Here is a 17,240-nt window from a genome sequence, read left to right as displayed (position 1 = left end):
GCTGGGCCGAGTGTCGGCCTCCGGCCCGGAGAGCCCCGTGGGAGGGCCCGGGGGCGCCTCGGCCGCCCCCACGGCTGGCAGCAAAGTGCTGCTGGGCTTCAGCTCGGACGAATCGGACGTGGAGGCCAGTCCCCGGGACCAGGCCGGCGGCGGCGGCGGCGGCGGCGGCGGCGGCGGCGGGAGGAAAGACCGGGCTTCGCTCCAGCACCGCGGGCTCAAACCGCCGTCGGCGCCCCTGGCCGCCAGCGAGGTGACTAACAGCAACTCGGCCGAGCGAAGGAAGCCCCACTCGTGGTGGGGGGCCCGGCGGCTGGCGGCTCCGGAGCTGCAGACCCCGTCGGGGAGAGATGCCGCCGCGGAGGACGAGGAGGAGGAGGGGGACGACGGAGAGGACAGGGACCCAGAGGCCGAGGAGCCGCTGTGGGCGAGCCGGCCGGTGAATGGCAGCCGGCTGCTCCCGTACAGCTGCCGGGAGAACTATTCGGACTCGGAGGAAGAGGGGGACGGCGACGTGGCTTCCAGCAGACAGGTATTAAAGGACGACTCCCTTTCCCGGCATCGGCCCAGACGGAGCCATAGTAAGCCTCTCTCTTCGCTGACTGCTAAAGCTGCCGGCGGCCGGCTGGAGACCTCAGTTCAGGGAGGGGGAGGAATCCCGATGAATGACAGGGCGGCGGCTGCGGGGAGTCTAGACAGGAGCCGAAACCTCGAAGAGTCGGCGGCGGCGGCGGCGGCGGCGGCCGAGCCGGGAGGAGGGTGTGATTCCCCGGACTCCTGCCCCATTCCTAGGTACCGTGTCACCGCTAAGAAACTGGCCCCTCTCCTGGCCTCGCCCCTGACCGACATGGACTCAACCTTGGATTCATCCACAGGCTCCCTCCTGAAGACCAATAATCATATCGGCGGCGGGGCCTTCAGTGTGGACTCGCCGAGGATTTTTCCCAACAGCCTCCCTCCCGGTGCAGCGGTGGCTGCCTCCGGTTCACTCAGGATCAATCACTCCAATCATACGGGCTCCAATCACACCTACCTGAAAAACGCATACAACAAAACGAAGCTTTCTGAACCGGAGGAGGAGCTTCTTCAGCAGTTTAAACGGGAGGAGGTGTCCCCTACAGGGGGTTTCAGTGCCCACTACTTGTCGATGTTTCTCTTAACTGCTGCCTGCTTATTTTTCCTAATATTGGGACTGACTTACTTAGGAATGAGAGGGACAGGAGTATCCGAGGACGGAGGACTCAGCAGTAAGTATTAAACCCTGTGGGTAAGGTAACAAAGGGGGTGTTGCTAGTGGTCTGCTCTAATCACATTCGGGCATTTTCCACGAGGCGGCTTCTGCCTTTAAGAACATGTATTAATAGTGACACGTAGCAGATCGAGTGCATTTGGGCCATCTCTCTTTAAGAAAGAACATTACCATGATCAGAATGAGAATTCCGTGACTGGTTTAAAAATTTTTCTGTATAATGTGTTGGGAAATTCAGAACCTCTTCTAAAAGAACAGGATATTGCCAGCTTGTTAGTACGATGCATTTCCGTGTGGGTCTTAAATTCTCTTAGCCTTAAATAACCACGTGTGCAGATGCCAATGAACAGTTTTGATGCAATGGCTTTTCAAATTGTGTTGTGATTCTGCAAGGTAATGTGAAATCTCTTGAAATTCCGGTTAAATATTTTGTAGTATGATGTTATACATTTAGGTGATTCTGTGATTTCCTTAAAGTGAATGAATATAGAAAGTAGGAAGACACAATTCTAAATTGACTGCTGAGCCCAGAGCGTTTCCCTTCCCACCAGTGGAAACAGTAGTGGTGAGGCAGCGCGGAATTTGCAGTGAGATTGATCTGGTATTGGTTTCTAGGCCCTGCCATTTACCTGCTCAAGGACTGTAGGCAGGGTGGTGTGTTCATTCATTCATTAAGCCAGCACTTAGGACACAGCAGTGATAAGTCAGAGCATATGTTCTTCAACACAAGAAGATAAATACAGATCGTTTTGTGTGTTCTGTGAAGGCAATAAGGATGAGTAACTGATATGTGCTATCTAGAGATGGCGAGGTAGCTACTGTTTGAGGTGAGACCTGAAGCAGGAGGAGACAGCGTTGGAGGGAGACAGGAGAGCTTCCTGGGCAGAGATCACAGGAAAGGCCTTGAGTTGAGCAAAAGCCTTCCTGTGGGTTTGAGTGGTTAGAGCATCCTGAGGCAGGGGGAGTGAGCAGGAGTTTGAGCTTCCCTTTCCTAATTGTAAAATGATGCTCATATTGATTCGAATGATTCCTACGCAGATTAAAAGAGGGAAAGTAAATGTGTGCGATGGACTGCTGAATATATAATTTCTCAATGTTAGGGCCCTGTCCCCCTGAACACTGCTCCTTTAATCTAACAAGTCACTTTATCATGATTTGTATTTATAAAATCAGGCTTACTATTTTTTTGTTTGTTTGTTTCAAAATAGTGAATGATGGCGTTAGCAGATTTAAAAAGAGTAGGAGTCAAAAATAGTGTAACCTTTGATTTGGGGATAGCCATTTCTAAGATAATCAAATAACAGATTATTACTATATTGCTTAATAAGAGGGGTTAGAAGAGGACTGAAACCCAGCACTCACTTTAACTGGTGCCCTGGGAACAAGAGTAATATATTGACTCCTGTCTCAGATAATTTGGGAAAAAAAGAAATAGGTCATATCAGGAGTTAAATTAATCAAGCTCATATAAATTAAATGAGTTTATCAGCACTACCTATTTGTATGTATTTCTCTAATAGCTAACTGTATTACCTGGCCCTTTTCTGAATGCTTTATGCCTACTATCTCATTGAATCTTCCCAACACATCACAGATGCAGACGGTGTTATCCTCATTTTATAGATGAGGACAATGAGGCAAGGAAGTTAAGAAATGTACCCATGGCTGACTGGTGAGTGAGTGTGTGATAGGCTTAAGGTTTGGCTTCATATTTTTTAAAATAAATTTAATTTTATAAGTTTATTTATATATTTTGAGGGAGAGAGAGCATGGGTGGGAGGGGCAGAGAGAAAGAGAGAATCCCAAGGAGGATTCTCTGCACCATCAACGCAGAGCTTGATGTGGGGTTTGAACCCATGAAATGGAAAATCATGACCTGAACTGAAATCAAGAGTCATATGCTTAACTTAATGAGCCACCCAGGCGCCCTTCAGATTTTGTTTTCAACTTTTAAAGTCCATATTCTTTTTTTTTTTAAATTTTTTAATGTTTTTAAATTTATTTTTGAGAGACAGAGAGAGACAGTACACGCAGGGGAGGGTCAGAGAGAGAGAAGGAGATACAGAATCTGAAGCAGGCTCCAGGCTCTGAGGTAGCTGTCAGCACAGAGCCCGTCGCGGGGCTCAAACGCACGAACCGTGAGATCGTGACCTGAACCGAAGCCAGATGCTTAACCGACTGAGCCACCCAGGCGCCCCTAAAGTCCATATTCTTAACACTACGTTGGATACTGTTTGTAGAGAGCTTCTAAATAAGAGAGTACTTTTATTAGGATTAAGGAAATGATTGAATATTGGTAGGATTTCATAAAGAATTACTGATGAGCACAATTCTCAGTTCAGTGACTGTCACATCTGTTAAGATAAATGAATAATATTTCCTTAGGTATTAAAATTTCAAACGGCATAGAAAAGAATAGGACTGCTAGGGTTTTAGAAGCTCCCTCACCTTCACCAGTGTGACAGAAAAGAAATTATAAAATGTTTTTTATTTTAATGAATGGTAAATGTAATGATTAAGAGGTTCAGGACCTAGGTTCTAGGACTTGTCCAAATGACTTTAGTCAAGGTCTATATTAAATGGGAGTAATAATTTCTGCTGTTTATGGGAATGTTAAGAGGATCAAATGAGATAGTTTATTAAACAACCATAAAGTGGTATTATTCAAAACTTTAGGTGAAATTGGTTGTATTCCTGGTAAGTTATAGTATGTATGTAAAGCAAAGTCATTTCTGTAATGTTATTTAGTAGTGTTTATTCAACATTTAATTTTTATTAAATTTCATTAAAAACACACTGTAGACATTGGTACAGAAATTTGAATCAAAGTTAAGGAATCCTTAAATGTATTATATATTTGACTTAGCATATACCCTAGTAGAAAGAAGTGCCTGCTAATTCAGTTAGTTTGTACACCTAATGGTGAATAATTTTCACTCCCTATATTTATGTGTTTTGAGTCTTTTGTCATGAGTATAATGGTTAACCAATGCTTAACCATAGGGTTCATTGGTCAAATAGTGTACTTGAGGAAATAGTTTTACTTTGAGTAATAATTTCATTAGAAGATTGTAGGTTATGTATGATAGTAAGCTTTAGTAAGCTTTTATTAGTTGTCTTTTAAATTATGTACAACATAGATTAGCCTTTTAAATAGTTATTAATCATTTGGTCTTTGAAAATTTTTTATCAATACCCTAGCTTTATTAAATTACTTTTATTAATTAAATCACTATGAGTCTCTTCTCATCTGTAAAATGAGGGAGCTGGACTAGATGATATCCAAGTTCTCTGTAATTCTAAGGTTTAAGATTCTAACTTTGAACTGTTCTACCAAAACAACTCCAAGGATCAGTCTGCAGTGAGATTAGATCATGACAACCCAGCAAAAGAAAATGGAAATGCAGAATAGATGGACTATCTTAGATGCATATGGTCATTGTTTAAAAATTGTTTTTCAGTTATAAAAGACTGATTTTTGAAAAATACATGATTTAGAAAATTTGAATAGAAGTCTATGAAGCAAAAAAAAAGGAATAGATATAATATATATATCTCCTTCTAGTCTTCCACTTACCCTTGGTATAAAGAAGTTCAAATAATGGCTTTCAAAACTTTCTTAATGCTTTTCATGTGAATACTTACATTCATATATATATATGTGTTTGTGTACATTTACATTCAACAATAGAATGCCTACTATGTGCCAAGCAGTATTTTAAGCATTCTAGGGGGGAAGATGGATAGTAAATAAGAATTTGAGAGGGTGATGATTGCTAATACAAGTTAATAGTAGTAACTTCACCTGGAATAGACAGATATGCAATATTATATACAGGTAAGTAGGCCTCTCAAAGCTGTGATGTTTGAATTAAATTGTGAATGACTGGAAGGGACTAGCTGTTGACCGGGAGAAAAGCATTCCAGGAAGAAATAACAGTCAGTGCAACACTCTCGGGGCAAGAACCAGCTTGGCAAGTTGAAGCATCAGAATAGAATGGCCACTGTTGCTAGGGTTTAATGAATGAGAATGGCGTATGATGAGGTCAGAAGTAGGCAAGGGCCAGTTGTAAAGGACCTGAAGGTCTTGAGGGCCATGGAAAGGAGTCTGAATTTTATCTTAAGTGATATCATACTATATACATAGTCTGCACCATGTCTTTTCATTTAACCTGGTATTCCAGGTAACTTTAGACTAAGTTTAAGTACAAAGCATAATTTAAAAAAATCACTCTCCACTTGTCCCTTTCTCATCCTATAAAAACGCTAAAAATCTCTGCCACCCTGAAAATGTTGTTCTTTAACCCTCTGTTCTCCTCTAGCTGTTCCTCTCTTCTCAGCAAAGATTGATATCTTTTCGCCCCTGCCGTTGACTCAGCCCCTGTCTCCGGTAGCTTTGTTTACCGTCCATTCCTCTGAATCTCCACTTCCAGTCACCTGTTAACTCAATGGCCAAATCCTAGAGAGGCGTTGAAGTTCTTATGTTTGTCTCTTCTTCATGAAACGCTACTCTCTCCCAGCTTTCATTTACTCTTCTCTGTCTGTGTTTTAAATATTGGTGGTCTCTGGAACTCTTGTCTTTGTCTCTGTCCTTTTGTGCAGTTTCCCTAGGCCCTTTCATCCACCTTGCTCATTTTATATATTCACTTAAATGTTCTCTCCTGACATCTAGACTTACCTATTTGCTTTTTTGGTCAGTTTTATTTTTCTGGATGTTCCAGAAGTACCCATTCTGTGTACGCATCGGTTTTCCTTTCCTCTTGTTTCTCTCATTCTGTCCCCTGTTTCAGTTCATGGCACTTCTCTCCAGCCAGGACGCAGCTAGGAACTTTGAATTTACCTAGATTCCTTCCTTTCCTTCAGGATCCTACCAAACCTCAAACATTGATCCTATTGGTTACTAAGTCCAGTAGTTCTACCTCTTACATATCTTTTGAATCTTTTTCTCTCCATCACTGTTGCTCTAAGTTAGTCTATTGCCTGAATTGTTTAAGTAGTCTTCTAACAGGCTTCTATGCTGTAGCTCTTCAGTCTGTTTTCAATACCAGAGCAAAATATTTAAAACAAATGCAATAATGATTCACTCTCTTGCTTAAAATTACTCAATGGCTTTACCTTCTTTATTGGATAAAATCTAAATACTTTGGCTAAACTGTTCATGATCTGATTATGCTTTTGCTAGCTTCATTTCCTACCAGTTCCTCTTACCAATATTTTACTTTCTGGAAAACTAGAACTTTCTGGATACTACTGGGGGTTCACTGAATATGTCATGAAATTTTGTGCCTTTATGCCTTTGTACATTATTCCCTTCTTTAGGAAGGTTGTTTCTTTCTCTCTTCACTGCTATTCATTCTTAAAAGTGTCATCTCTGGATATTTTCTTTGACTCCTGTCTTCTTTACCCTCATGTTTGGGTAAACTCAAATTCTGCTCAAATGAGATCTAATGTATCCTTCAAGGCATTTATTATAGAGCATTATATTTTGTATGTTCATTGTGCCAGTTAGATCACAGCTACTTTAGGGAACGTTTCTGTAGGATGAATTGACGATACTGGCAAAGGGCATAGGCTTTACATTCAGCTCTGAGTTTGAATCTCATTTCTCTCTTATACCTGCTTTGTGACTTTATTAGAAGATACTCAGTTGCCTCATATTAAAAATGAAGATAATACTGTCTCAGGGTGCCTTTAAGCATTACGTGAGGTGAAGTATGTGAAGTTTTTAGTGTTGTTGCCTGGCATAGGGGAATTGCTTAGTAGACCCAAGTCACATTAGTATCGTGGCACAAGTTCATTCCTCATTGAATACTTATTGAGAATGATCACATATCAGATTTTATAGGCCCTGATTAACTCATCATGTAACTCAGTAATTTGTTACCTATTCAGTATCTAACTTAATACACAGTACTGGGAAGGATGCAGAAGAAATCTCATTCTTGCAAAAGCCTCCACTCCACAAATAGTGACAGAAAATGGTGAAGAACTATACTGGATATTAGATGATCAGTGCCACACTTTTGTAAAAGCGGGGGGTAGTGAATTCACAGTGAGCTGGTTTATTAGTCTCAGATGGTCAAAAGTTCTGATTCCAAATTTGGACTTGATTCTGTGGGTTGAGCAGTGGGAGTCCACGGAGGTTTTAAAGCAGAGGGCTAACATCAGGAGGCTAAACAGCGGGTGGTACAGGTAATGGAACGGTAGGGTGGAGAGCAGGGGTGATAGGCACTCTCTGCACACACGGAGTGGTGAACCCCTGAGGAGGCTAATCATGTGGGGGTGGAGTAGGGTCTGTGATTTGAAGAAGGTCATATCATACTTTGTGACTGTTTGGATCCAGAGAATAAAGGAGAGGAGTCAAAGATTATTCTGAGTTTATGAGCGTAGATGACAGAGAGAATACTGATACTATTGACCAGTGGATTGGAGATGTTGAAGAGGGATCTTTTTTGGGGGAAAGTAGTATAGAGAAAATAAGTTCTTGGGGGACTTATTTTTTGAATTGTTCAACTAGAAATATCCTGTAGGTTATTGTAGTTATATAATTGTATTAAAGATGAGAGAGACTGGTGCTGAGGGTACTAGTACTGTTTATTAGAGGAATAGATACCTTTTTAATACTAATTTTTTTATTAAAAAATTGTTTTTTAGTGTTTACTTTTGAGAGAGAGAGAGACAGACAGCATGAGCAGAGAGGGAGACACAGAATCCGAAGCAGGCTCCAGGCTCTGAGCTGTCAGCACAGAGCTGGATGCGGGGCTCAAACCCACAAACTATGAGATCGTGACCTGAGCCGAAGTTGGACGCTCAACTGACTCAGTCACCCAGGCGTCCCCTAATACTTATTTTTTTTAATAAGTTTTCTTATAAAGCCAAGATGAAGCATTACAGAAAGGTACCATAGTTTTTTAAAATGTATTTTTACTTTTTCATGTAATTACACTAGCCACTTGGTTTAAAACTTGGTATCTATAATGAAATAGGTGTAAGGATTTTTGAAAAATAGTTGTTTTCCTCATTTTTTTAAAAAATTTCTTTAATGTTTATTTATTTTGGAGAGAGACAGAGCATGAGCAGGGGAGGAACAGAGAGAGAGAGGGAGACACAGAATCCGGAGCAGGCTCCAGGCTCTGAGCTGTCAGCACAGAGCCCAATGTTAGGCTCGAACTCATGAGCCCTGAGATCCTGACCTGAGCTGAAGTCAGACGCTTAAGCGACTGAGCCACCCAAGCGCTCCTGTTTCCTCATTCTTGAAGAATGGAAGCTGAGTGTTACAAAATAGTCAACTTTGAAAAACTTTAAATGTAAGGAAGAAAAAAATATCTAGGCCTCTAAGAATATTCCTGGGAGCACCAGTGCTTTGCATATCCCAGCTGGATGATTTAAATAAAATCTACTCTGTGAAAAAAATGTCTTTCATTTGAAAATTATCTCTAGAATAACTTAAAATAAAAATCATCAGAGCGAAAACATGTGAATTCCCCACGAGTATATCCAGGGAATCTAGTTTGAGGAAAATGGGCATAGATATCAGGGCTTGGATTAAGGAGGCTGACCTGGGTTCGAATGCTGGCTCTTGTACTAATTAGCTTTTCTGTTAAAGGCAAATTGCTGAACCACTGTGATCCTCAATGTCCTCATCTGTAAAAGAGAATTAAGTGAGAATTAAGTGGAATAAGGCATGTAAAGTACTTGGCACAGTACGTGAGACATAGTAATAATGATAGCAGCTGACCCTATGTAGCGTTTGGTGCCGGGCACTATGCTGAACAATTTTAATTGTTACTTAGTCTTCATAAGGCAGGTATTTGTCCTGTTTTGTAGATGAGGAAACTGATATTGGGCGAAGTTGAGTTTGCCCAGGGTCATGTGGCTAGTAAGTGCTGAGGCAGTGTTTGGATTCAGATGGTGTGTCTTCACCACTCTGCTCGATTGCCTTTTAGCATGTGTAAGTACATAAGGACTGTGTAAATGTTCTCTACCATTATTGTTATCTAGAAAACTATGAAAAGATATGGATGGGTGAAGCAGATTAATGCATGAAATCCTAGAAAGGCCAGGAATAATCTATGAAATCTTAACTTTAGGACAAGAAAGTACAAATTTGTACTCACTTAACAATTAGGAATCTTGTGTGGGACTATTTATTCTTACTTTAGGTTAATTCGTTAATTCATTGGTATATGAGGTCAGTCTGCTGTAGTAAAATGCAAACTATAGTGTATGTAAAACTAGGAAATATGCTATTTCTAATTTTTAGAAGATATGCAGAGTTTCAAAACTGTTGGGTAAAGGGGTCCTATGATTTTGCTTTAGTACTTTCAAAAATGTTTTCCATTGTTCCATTTGCAAGATGTAAAGACCTTTAAATATAGCACATTTGTTCTTGCATTTTTGCCCCTTTTAAATAAACTTTGTATGTGTTTTTTTCTTTATGTTTCTTTTAGTGGAAATGATCCATTCTGTAATTTCAGTTACTTTTTTTAAAAATTTATTAAAAATTTTTTTTTTTTATTTATTATTGATACAGAGAGAAACAGAGCATGAGTGTGGGAGGGGCAGAGAGAGAAGGAGACACAGAATCTGAAACAGGCCTCAGGCTCTGAGCTATCTGCACAGAGCCTGACACCGGGCTTGAACCCACAAACCGTGACATCATGACCTGGGCTGAAGTCAGGCGCTTAACTGACTGAGCCACCCAGGTGCCCCAGGGTTACTTTTAAAAGTCAGGTATTTTCATGATTAATCAATAGAAAAGTAAAGTTTTAAAACTAGCTTCTTCTTGTTTGTTATTTTATATTAACTTGACCTATCTGAAAAATATTTTATATAAATAAAAGGAACCTTACTGCAAGGAGATTTATAACAGTACAAAGAGAGAGTTCATCTAGTTTATAAGTAGTCTATAAATGAAGTATACCTTAAAGTATTGGAAATTGTCTCCCAAATTTATTGTAAATAAGTGGTAGTAGTAATTTCTTTATGAAGATTATGATGATATATCTTTATTTTAATCTGTATTTATTGTATACTAAAAGTAACAATTTTTTAGTTGTTAGCCTAATCTAACTGTGAAAATTGTTAATGACAATTATTGTCTGATAACTTTAGATCTTGACTTCTGTACTCAGATTTTATTTTTAAAAGATTTAAAAGTAAACAGGTAGCAGTGTATTTGAGCAGTAACCTTGACTTTTGTGGTTTTAATAATGCATGCTTTAACCGGAAGCGATAGTTTTATTTATGTTTCTTTGAGACAGAGAGCGTGTACAAATGGCGGATGATCTTTTTTTTTTTTTTTAAGTTTATTTATTTTGAGAGAAAGAGAGTGCATGTGTGAGTTGGGGGGAGAGGCAGACAGAAGGGGAATGGATATTCCAAGCAGGCTCTGAGAGGTTGGCATCGAGCTCAGTGCTGGGGCTCGAACTCATGAAGAACTCAAAAAATCATGAGATCATGATCTGAGCCAAAATCAAGAGTGGGATGCTTAACCCACTGAGCTACATAGGTGCCCAAGGGAAAGAGAACCTTAAGGAGGCTCCACACCTATCACAGAGCCCAGCGTGAGGTTTGAGCACACGACCCTGCCATCATGACCTGCGCCAATGTCAAGAGTCTGACAGTTAGCTGTCTGAGCCACCCAGATACAACTTACAAGTGAGAGTTTTTTTTAAATTTGATTTAATTAATATTCTTTAGTAACAACACTGTCAAAATAATTTTTAAACAAGTGTTGACCAGGAAGAAAGTGTTTAGGTTTTAATGTTTATTTGACATAATTAAATTTTACATGTTTGACATCATTCCTTTGAAAATTTTTTTCTAAGAAAATTAACTCTTTAAAAGGATTATAAAATTTTATACTGGGGTGCCTGGGTAGCTCAGTCGATTGAACATCCGACTCGATTTCTGCTCAGATCATGACCAAGGTCATGGGATTAAGCCTTGTGTCAGGCCCCGCACTGAGTGTGGAGCCTGCTTGATATTCTCTATTTCTCTTTCTCTCCCTCTGTTTCTCTCCCCTCCTTGCTCATGAGTGCTCTCTTTCTCAAAGCAAAACAAAAAAACCAGATTTATCATGTGGAAGACATAATGTATTAATTTTATGGTGTCTTGATTTTTTTCTTTGTTCTAGAGGTATAGATTTCAAATCATACTACATCTTTTTTTGGGGGTAGCTGATTTATTGCTCTATGTCCACAGCTTTTTGCTTAAAATAATATCAAATGGCAAGCTAACATTTAGAAACAAGGCTTGAGTGCAAAACTATGCAAGGGTTTAGTTCAGCTGTCTGAACTAATTGAATGATGAAACAATTACTTCCTGCCTTGAACGTGACATGAATAGAAAAAAAATGGCTTTAGGAATAATGAGCATTTTAACACATAGCACAACATTAATTTTGTTTTGCAGTTAGAGACTCCTTTTATATGTATATATGTACAAAAGGAATTTGCTGATTGTGGCTAATTTCTGGAAGCACTTTACACTTATAAAGGAAGCTCTGTAGGAATTCACCTAGATAGAAATTTTCAACTTTACTTATAGAGAGGATCATTGAGATTAATTAGGAGAGGGGAAATCTTAGACTATTTCTTCTAATCCCTGGGTTATGGCTTAGACCCTTGGTCAGCTTTATTAATGACTTTGTAGGTTTATAAGGGTACCTCCCATGGTATCAAAGTTTTCTTGTTTGGTTTAGTTTACTTGAAGCAGAATTCAGTTTCTCCTGTTCATCCATTCACACACTCAAATTATTGAGTGCCTACTATGTGCCAAATAATACCAGAAGATGAGTATATAGTTTCTGGAATTATAGGAGTGAAACTCTTCTCTCAGACATACTGTCTCCCTTTCTCCCACATGGTGGTGGCATTCTCTTCTTTCTCCTGAATATTTATGCAGTAGCTATCCTCCAGAATTGAGATATGGTTACCATGCAACACTGTTTAAGATTTTTATATTGTGATTTAGGAAACATAACTTTAAAAATTATTTTCTGAGGGCACCTGGGTGGTTCAGTAGGTTGAATGTCTGACTCTTGATTTTAGCTCAGGTCATGATCCCATGGTCATGGAATTGAGCCCTATGTTGGGTTCTGTGCGGAGCATAGAGCCTGCTTGGGATATTCTCTTTGTCTCTCTCCCTCTGCCTCTCTCCCCTGCTTGCATTCTCTCTCTCTCTCTCTCCCTCTCTCTCTCTCTCTCTCTCAAATTAAAAAATTATTATTTTCTGCAAATTTGAATATGCCCTATGGGAGAGTTTACCACAATGTGTACTAGTATACAAAGAAATAGTTTCATTTCTTGCAGGTTTTTAGAAGTACTTTATAAAGTAAAGAAGGAGGAGACATCAAGAATGAATTTGCTAAAAATGGAAATGTTTTATCAATATGAAGTGTTTATGATTATAATTCAAGATGTTCTTGAAGTATTCTTATGCTTATGACAAAAAGCCTTGTTTTGTTTTTAAAACGTGTCATCTCCAAATGTTCCTTCTTTCAGATTTTAAAGCCTTAAATGATAAAAGCATTTATTGAGAACTTTGTACATAAAAGCACTTCATCTTAATTTTTATGAGCGGAACTACTAGAATTACCTCCATGAGAAAATGGAAATGTAGAGGGAATACAGTTACAAGTGACTTGCCCAGGATCCTCCCACTGCTAAGTTCTGGGGCTAGTATTTGAACCCATGGTCTGACTTCAGGGTCCACAATCTAAACCACTAGGCAGCACTGGATTTTTTTATGCATCTTTTCTCACCTACTAACTTTATTCGGGCAGGAGGCTCACTCATAACCTCTGGGCCTTGGTTTTTGCCATCTATCAAATTAGGGGATAGTAAAATCAATTTTACTTCTCACCAGTGACTTTTCTAGGGAACTTATGTGATAATGTTTATGGAAATGCTTTGGAGAAATTTGAAGTGATACAAAACTGTATATTTTTAATACATTAAGTTAGAATTTCCTGGCTATAGTAGTCTAATCAAACAACACATGGTCAGCGCTGTATATGACATGTCTTGTCAGTGATGTTAATAAGTAATAGAAGAGTCCATTACATTTATAATCCTTATCACTATTTTTCAATCTTCATCTCAAGCTGTCCGAGCAGATAAAAGGAGTCATCTTTTTATGTTACCTAATTAGTGCTTTATCTCTGGGTACTGAAAAGGAATGTTCTTATTTTTGTGGTTATGTTAATTTAATAGGTTATGAAGTACAATTTGAAATTAGATTTTAGTCTTGTTGACCACTAGAAGCTTGATTTGCTGAGCAGAGAGTCAGAAATGGGTTATGTTGCTCTAATCCAAAATATAGTAGTGCATGTGAGATAGAAAAACATTTCTTGGGAGTGTGGATGGGTCTTAGGGTAAGCTCTGTTAATATTATCTGATGAACAGACTGAGTGTGCAGCTGGGAGAGAAGGATGGCCTGTCGCATGCTGTTCTTCAGCTGGTTTGTGAGATGCCATGAGGACTAGTATTGCTGAGTGGGGAAGTAAGGTGCGTCCCTGGGAATAGGCAGTAGTAGACTGAATGGGGGTAATCAAGAGATTGGGGAGTGTAAAATAATGAAACGAATTTGATAAACAGTATATTAAAATCATGCTGCTTAAATTATAAGGAATTTAAAGTTCATTAGGATCTTCAGTCTCCTAGATAATTGATATAAAGCACGTAATGAAATTTTCATCCCATTTTGCATTTGAAACTGTACCAAAGATGTGATTTGTTTAGACCAGAGCTGTCTAATAGAAATATAATACAAATATGGAGTAATTAAATCTTAAGTCACTATAGTGAATTAGAAATAGCTGAGCAGTGGCAGAATTAAATCTCTCTCACTCACCTGCCCTAGATAAATGGCCATGCTTGATAGTATAAAGGTATAAAGTGGTATAAAGGACTTCTTAGCTTAGTAGAAATGGTATCCCCTAAATTCTTAACTCATTTCTTTTTGGGAATATTTCTTTATATTGTTTTCACCAGTTCCTATTGTAAACTGCTTTGTATAGCTTTTCAAACTAGACATGTAGGAGGGACGGGTGGCCTTTTGATTCTGGTACATGACTGTCCTGGGAAATAAGGGGAAAGTTTGCTTCTATTTAGGAAAATGAAAACAGAATGACTAATAAAGCTTTTGTTGGAATGAGAAAAATTTTAAGGGTTTCAGTATGTTCCTTTTGGAGAAAGATTTTGGGGTGCTCTTGTTCATCATGCTCTTTGAATTGTAAAAGTTACCTCAATTCTTTTACAAGGTGCTATTTTATGGTAGGTTTATACTTAGCAACACCTCCTAATGAATTTGAATAAATTCTTTGAATTACGTTCAGATTACTAGAGAACGTTTGCTCACAAAGTCCAGCGATTTGCTTCCAAAAGGGAAAATGGGCAGTCCTTAATTTAAAAAAAAATTTTTTTTTAATGCTTTTTATATATCTTTGAGAGAGAGAGAGAGAGAGAGTGCGAGCAGGGGAGGCTCAGAAAGAGAGGGAGATACAGAATCTGAAGCAGGCTCCAGGCTCTGAGCTAGCAGTCAGCACAGAGACCGACGCGGGGCTCGAACCCATGAACCGTGAGATCTGACGTGAGCTGAAGCCGGACGCTTAACCAACTGAACCACCCAGGCACCCCAGTCCTTAATTTTTGAATGGGTGTCTTCCAGATCATGTGTAAGATACTTGCTTGGACTGGGAAATGTTTAACTAGACTGTTGCTTTAAAAAAAATTTTTTTTAATATTTATTTTTAAGAGAGAGACAGAGTGGGAGAGTGGCAGAGAGAGGGAGACATAGCATCTTAAACAGGCTCCAGCCTCTGAGCTCTCAGCACAGAGCCCGACATGGGGCTCCAACTCCTGAACTGTGAGATATGACCTGAACTTAAGTCAGCCGCTTAACCAACTGAGCCACCCAGGCACCCCTTAACTGCACTTTTATTTTAAGTTTAAGTTTCCGAGCTAGTCCTTAGAAGCTTATTTAAAATTGTATCCTGTTTTAGCACTTATATAGTGTTGGTTTAACTTTGGAGTCCTCAGTGCAGTTGGTTATGTTCTGTAGGAGTTGAATTAGGAAGCAGATTTATTTTTGGCTTTTTATGTTTTCTTATCCTTTTCCATCTCTTAATTCTTGTTCTTATACTGGCCTAAACTTCCTGCTGTTTTTCTATAATCTTGGCGAAACATCAAGTGGTCAATACCTCAAGTCTCTTCCTTTTTTTAAATTGAGAGGTAATAGACCTACAGCGTGATATTAGTTTTAGCTGTACAGCATAATGATTTTGTAAATGTATATATTGCAAGATGATTACCACAGTAAATTTAATTAATTAACATCCATCACCATATATAAGTTACAGTTCTTTTTTCTTGTGATGAGAAGTTTTAAGATCTATTGTCTTGACAGCTTTCAAATATACAGGATAGTGAAGTTAACTACAGTCACCATGCCGTACGTTACATCTCTAGGACTTTAATAATCTTTTTATAACTGGAAGTTTGTATCTTTTGACCACCTTAACTTGTTTTATACCCCCATCCAAATGAATCCCCATTTCTGCCTCTTGCAACCACCAGTATGTTCTTCATACCTATGAGTTCTGTTTTTTAGATTCCACATATAAGTGAGATCATACAGTATTCGTCTTTTTGTGACTTAATAGCATAATGCCCTATAATAAAATAGTAGGTCCATGTATTGGGTGCTTGACAAGTATAAACGTTTAGTGTTCTTAAGCAGTTTTAACATTTTACAGCTGAGGACTCTGTAATGGAGGATTAGGGTAATGACTATCCAAGGTGATAGTTCAGAGAAGGAGCTAATTGGTTATGTGCTGGGTTGAGCCCCAGCAGTGTGGCCTGAGAGCTCACCCTCTAACCATTGTACTCTGCTGCACTCCTCTTTCACACGCCCGCGCCTTCACCACACTTCAGCTCCTGTTATTCTCTCCGTTCAGCTGCTTTTAGCCAGATGTTAGGAAAGCCCTTTGACTAAATTCACAGCATTGTAGAATTCTGATAGGAAAATCGTATGACTTTATGATAACATTTGATAATGTGATTATCTTTAGTGAGAATTGAGCCAATATGGGAACAGGGCTTAGCCCCACCTCTAAATCATCCTCTTTCTTAATATGTATAGTAGTTGGGTTGCCTACATTTTTCATCTAGAATTTAGGTCAGTAGTTCTTAACTTACGGGCTGAGAGTGTTTTGGGGACTGTACCTATTACAAAGTGTTGTCTGAGGATCTAACAAATGATTTGTTCCTGTCATATTGTGTATTGTTTTCAACTGTGTACCAGTATTGCTGTGGTTAGAGTACAAAATACTATTCTTGGTAGAATCCTGTCATATTTTCTTAAAAGTGAATATTAAAATTACTATTGTGGGGATCTGAACATTTTGATATAAGTGAAGAGGTCCTTTTACTTAAAAAGTGGAGAACCACTGGGGCTCCCGGGTGGCTCAGTCAGTTAAGCATCTGACTTCAGCTCAGGTCATGATCTCACGTCTTGTGAGTTAGGGCCCCGTATTGGGCTCTGTGCTGACAGACCACATCCTGGAGCCTGTTTTGGATTCTATGTCTCCCTCTGTCTGCCCTGTCCCCACTTGTACTCTGTCTCTTCTGTCTCTCAAAAATTAATAAATATGAAAAAAATAATGGAGAGCCATTGGTGTTAAAACTTGCTATAAGGAAATTATATATACTGGTTATATTTTAGAATTTGTTTGGAAAGAGTATCCGATGGAAAAAAGACTGCCTCTTTAGCAGGTGGTGCTGGGAGAACAGGACAGCAACATGTAGAAGAATAAAACTAGACCACTCTCTTACACCATACACAAAAATAAACTCAAAATGGCTGAAGGACCTGAATGTGAGACAGGAAACCATCAAAACACTCAAGGAGATAGTAGGAAAAAACCTCCTAGACCTCCACCGCAGCAATCTCCTACTCGACACATCCTCAAAGGCAAGGGAAATTAAAG

General features: G+C 39.2%; 1 protein-coding gene across 1 annotated transcript in view; it reads left to right on the top strand.

The window, feature by feature from the left end:
- The window catches only part of LEMD3 (LEM domain containing 3), a 65,276-nt gene that overhangs the window by 370 nt on the left and 47,666 nt on the right, over positions 1-17,240 (top strand). The window contains exon 2 of the mRNA XM_029953992.1: positions 1-1,244. This exon is cut by the window's left edge and continues 69 nt beyond it. Coding sequence (XP_029809852.1) covers positions 1-1,244 — 1,244 coding nt within the window. The remainder of the gene's footprint in view (positions 1,245-17,240) is intronic.

The sequence above is a fragment of the Suricata suricatta genome, chromosome 10, assembly GCF_006229205.1.
Source record: "Suricata suricatta isolate VVHF042 chromosome 10, meerkat_22Aug2017_6uvM2_HiC, whole genome shotgun sequence".
In the NCBI taxonomy this organism is placed as follows: domain Eukaryota; kingdom Metazoa; phylum Chordata; class Mammalia; order Carnivora; family Herpestidae; genus Suricata; species Suricata suricatta.
The sequence above is the reverse complement of the archived record's forward strand: the minus strand, read 5'-3'. Positions and strand labels throughout refer to the sequence as shown.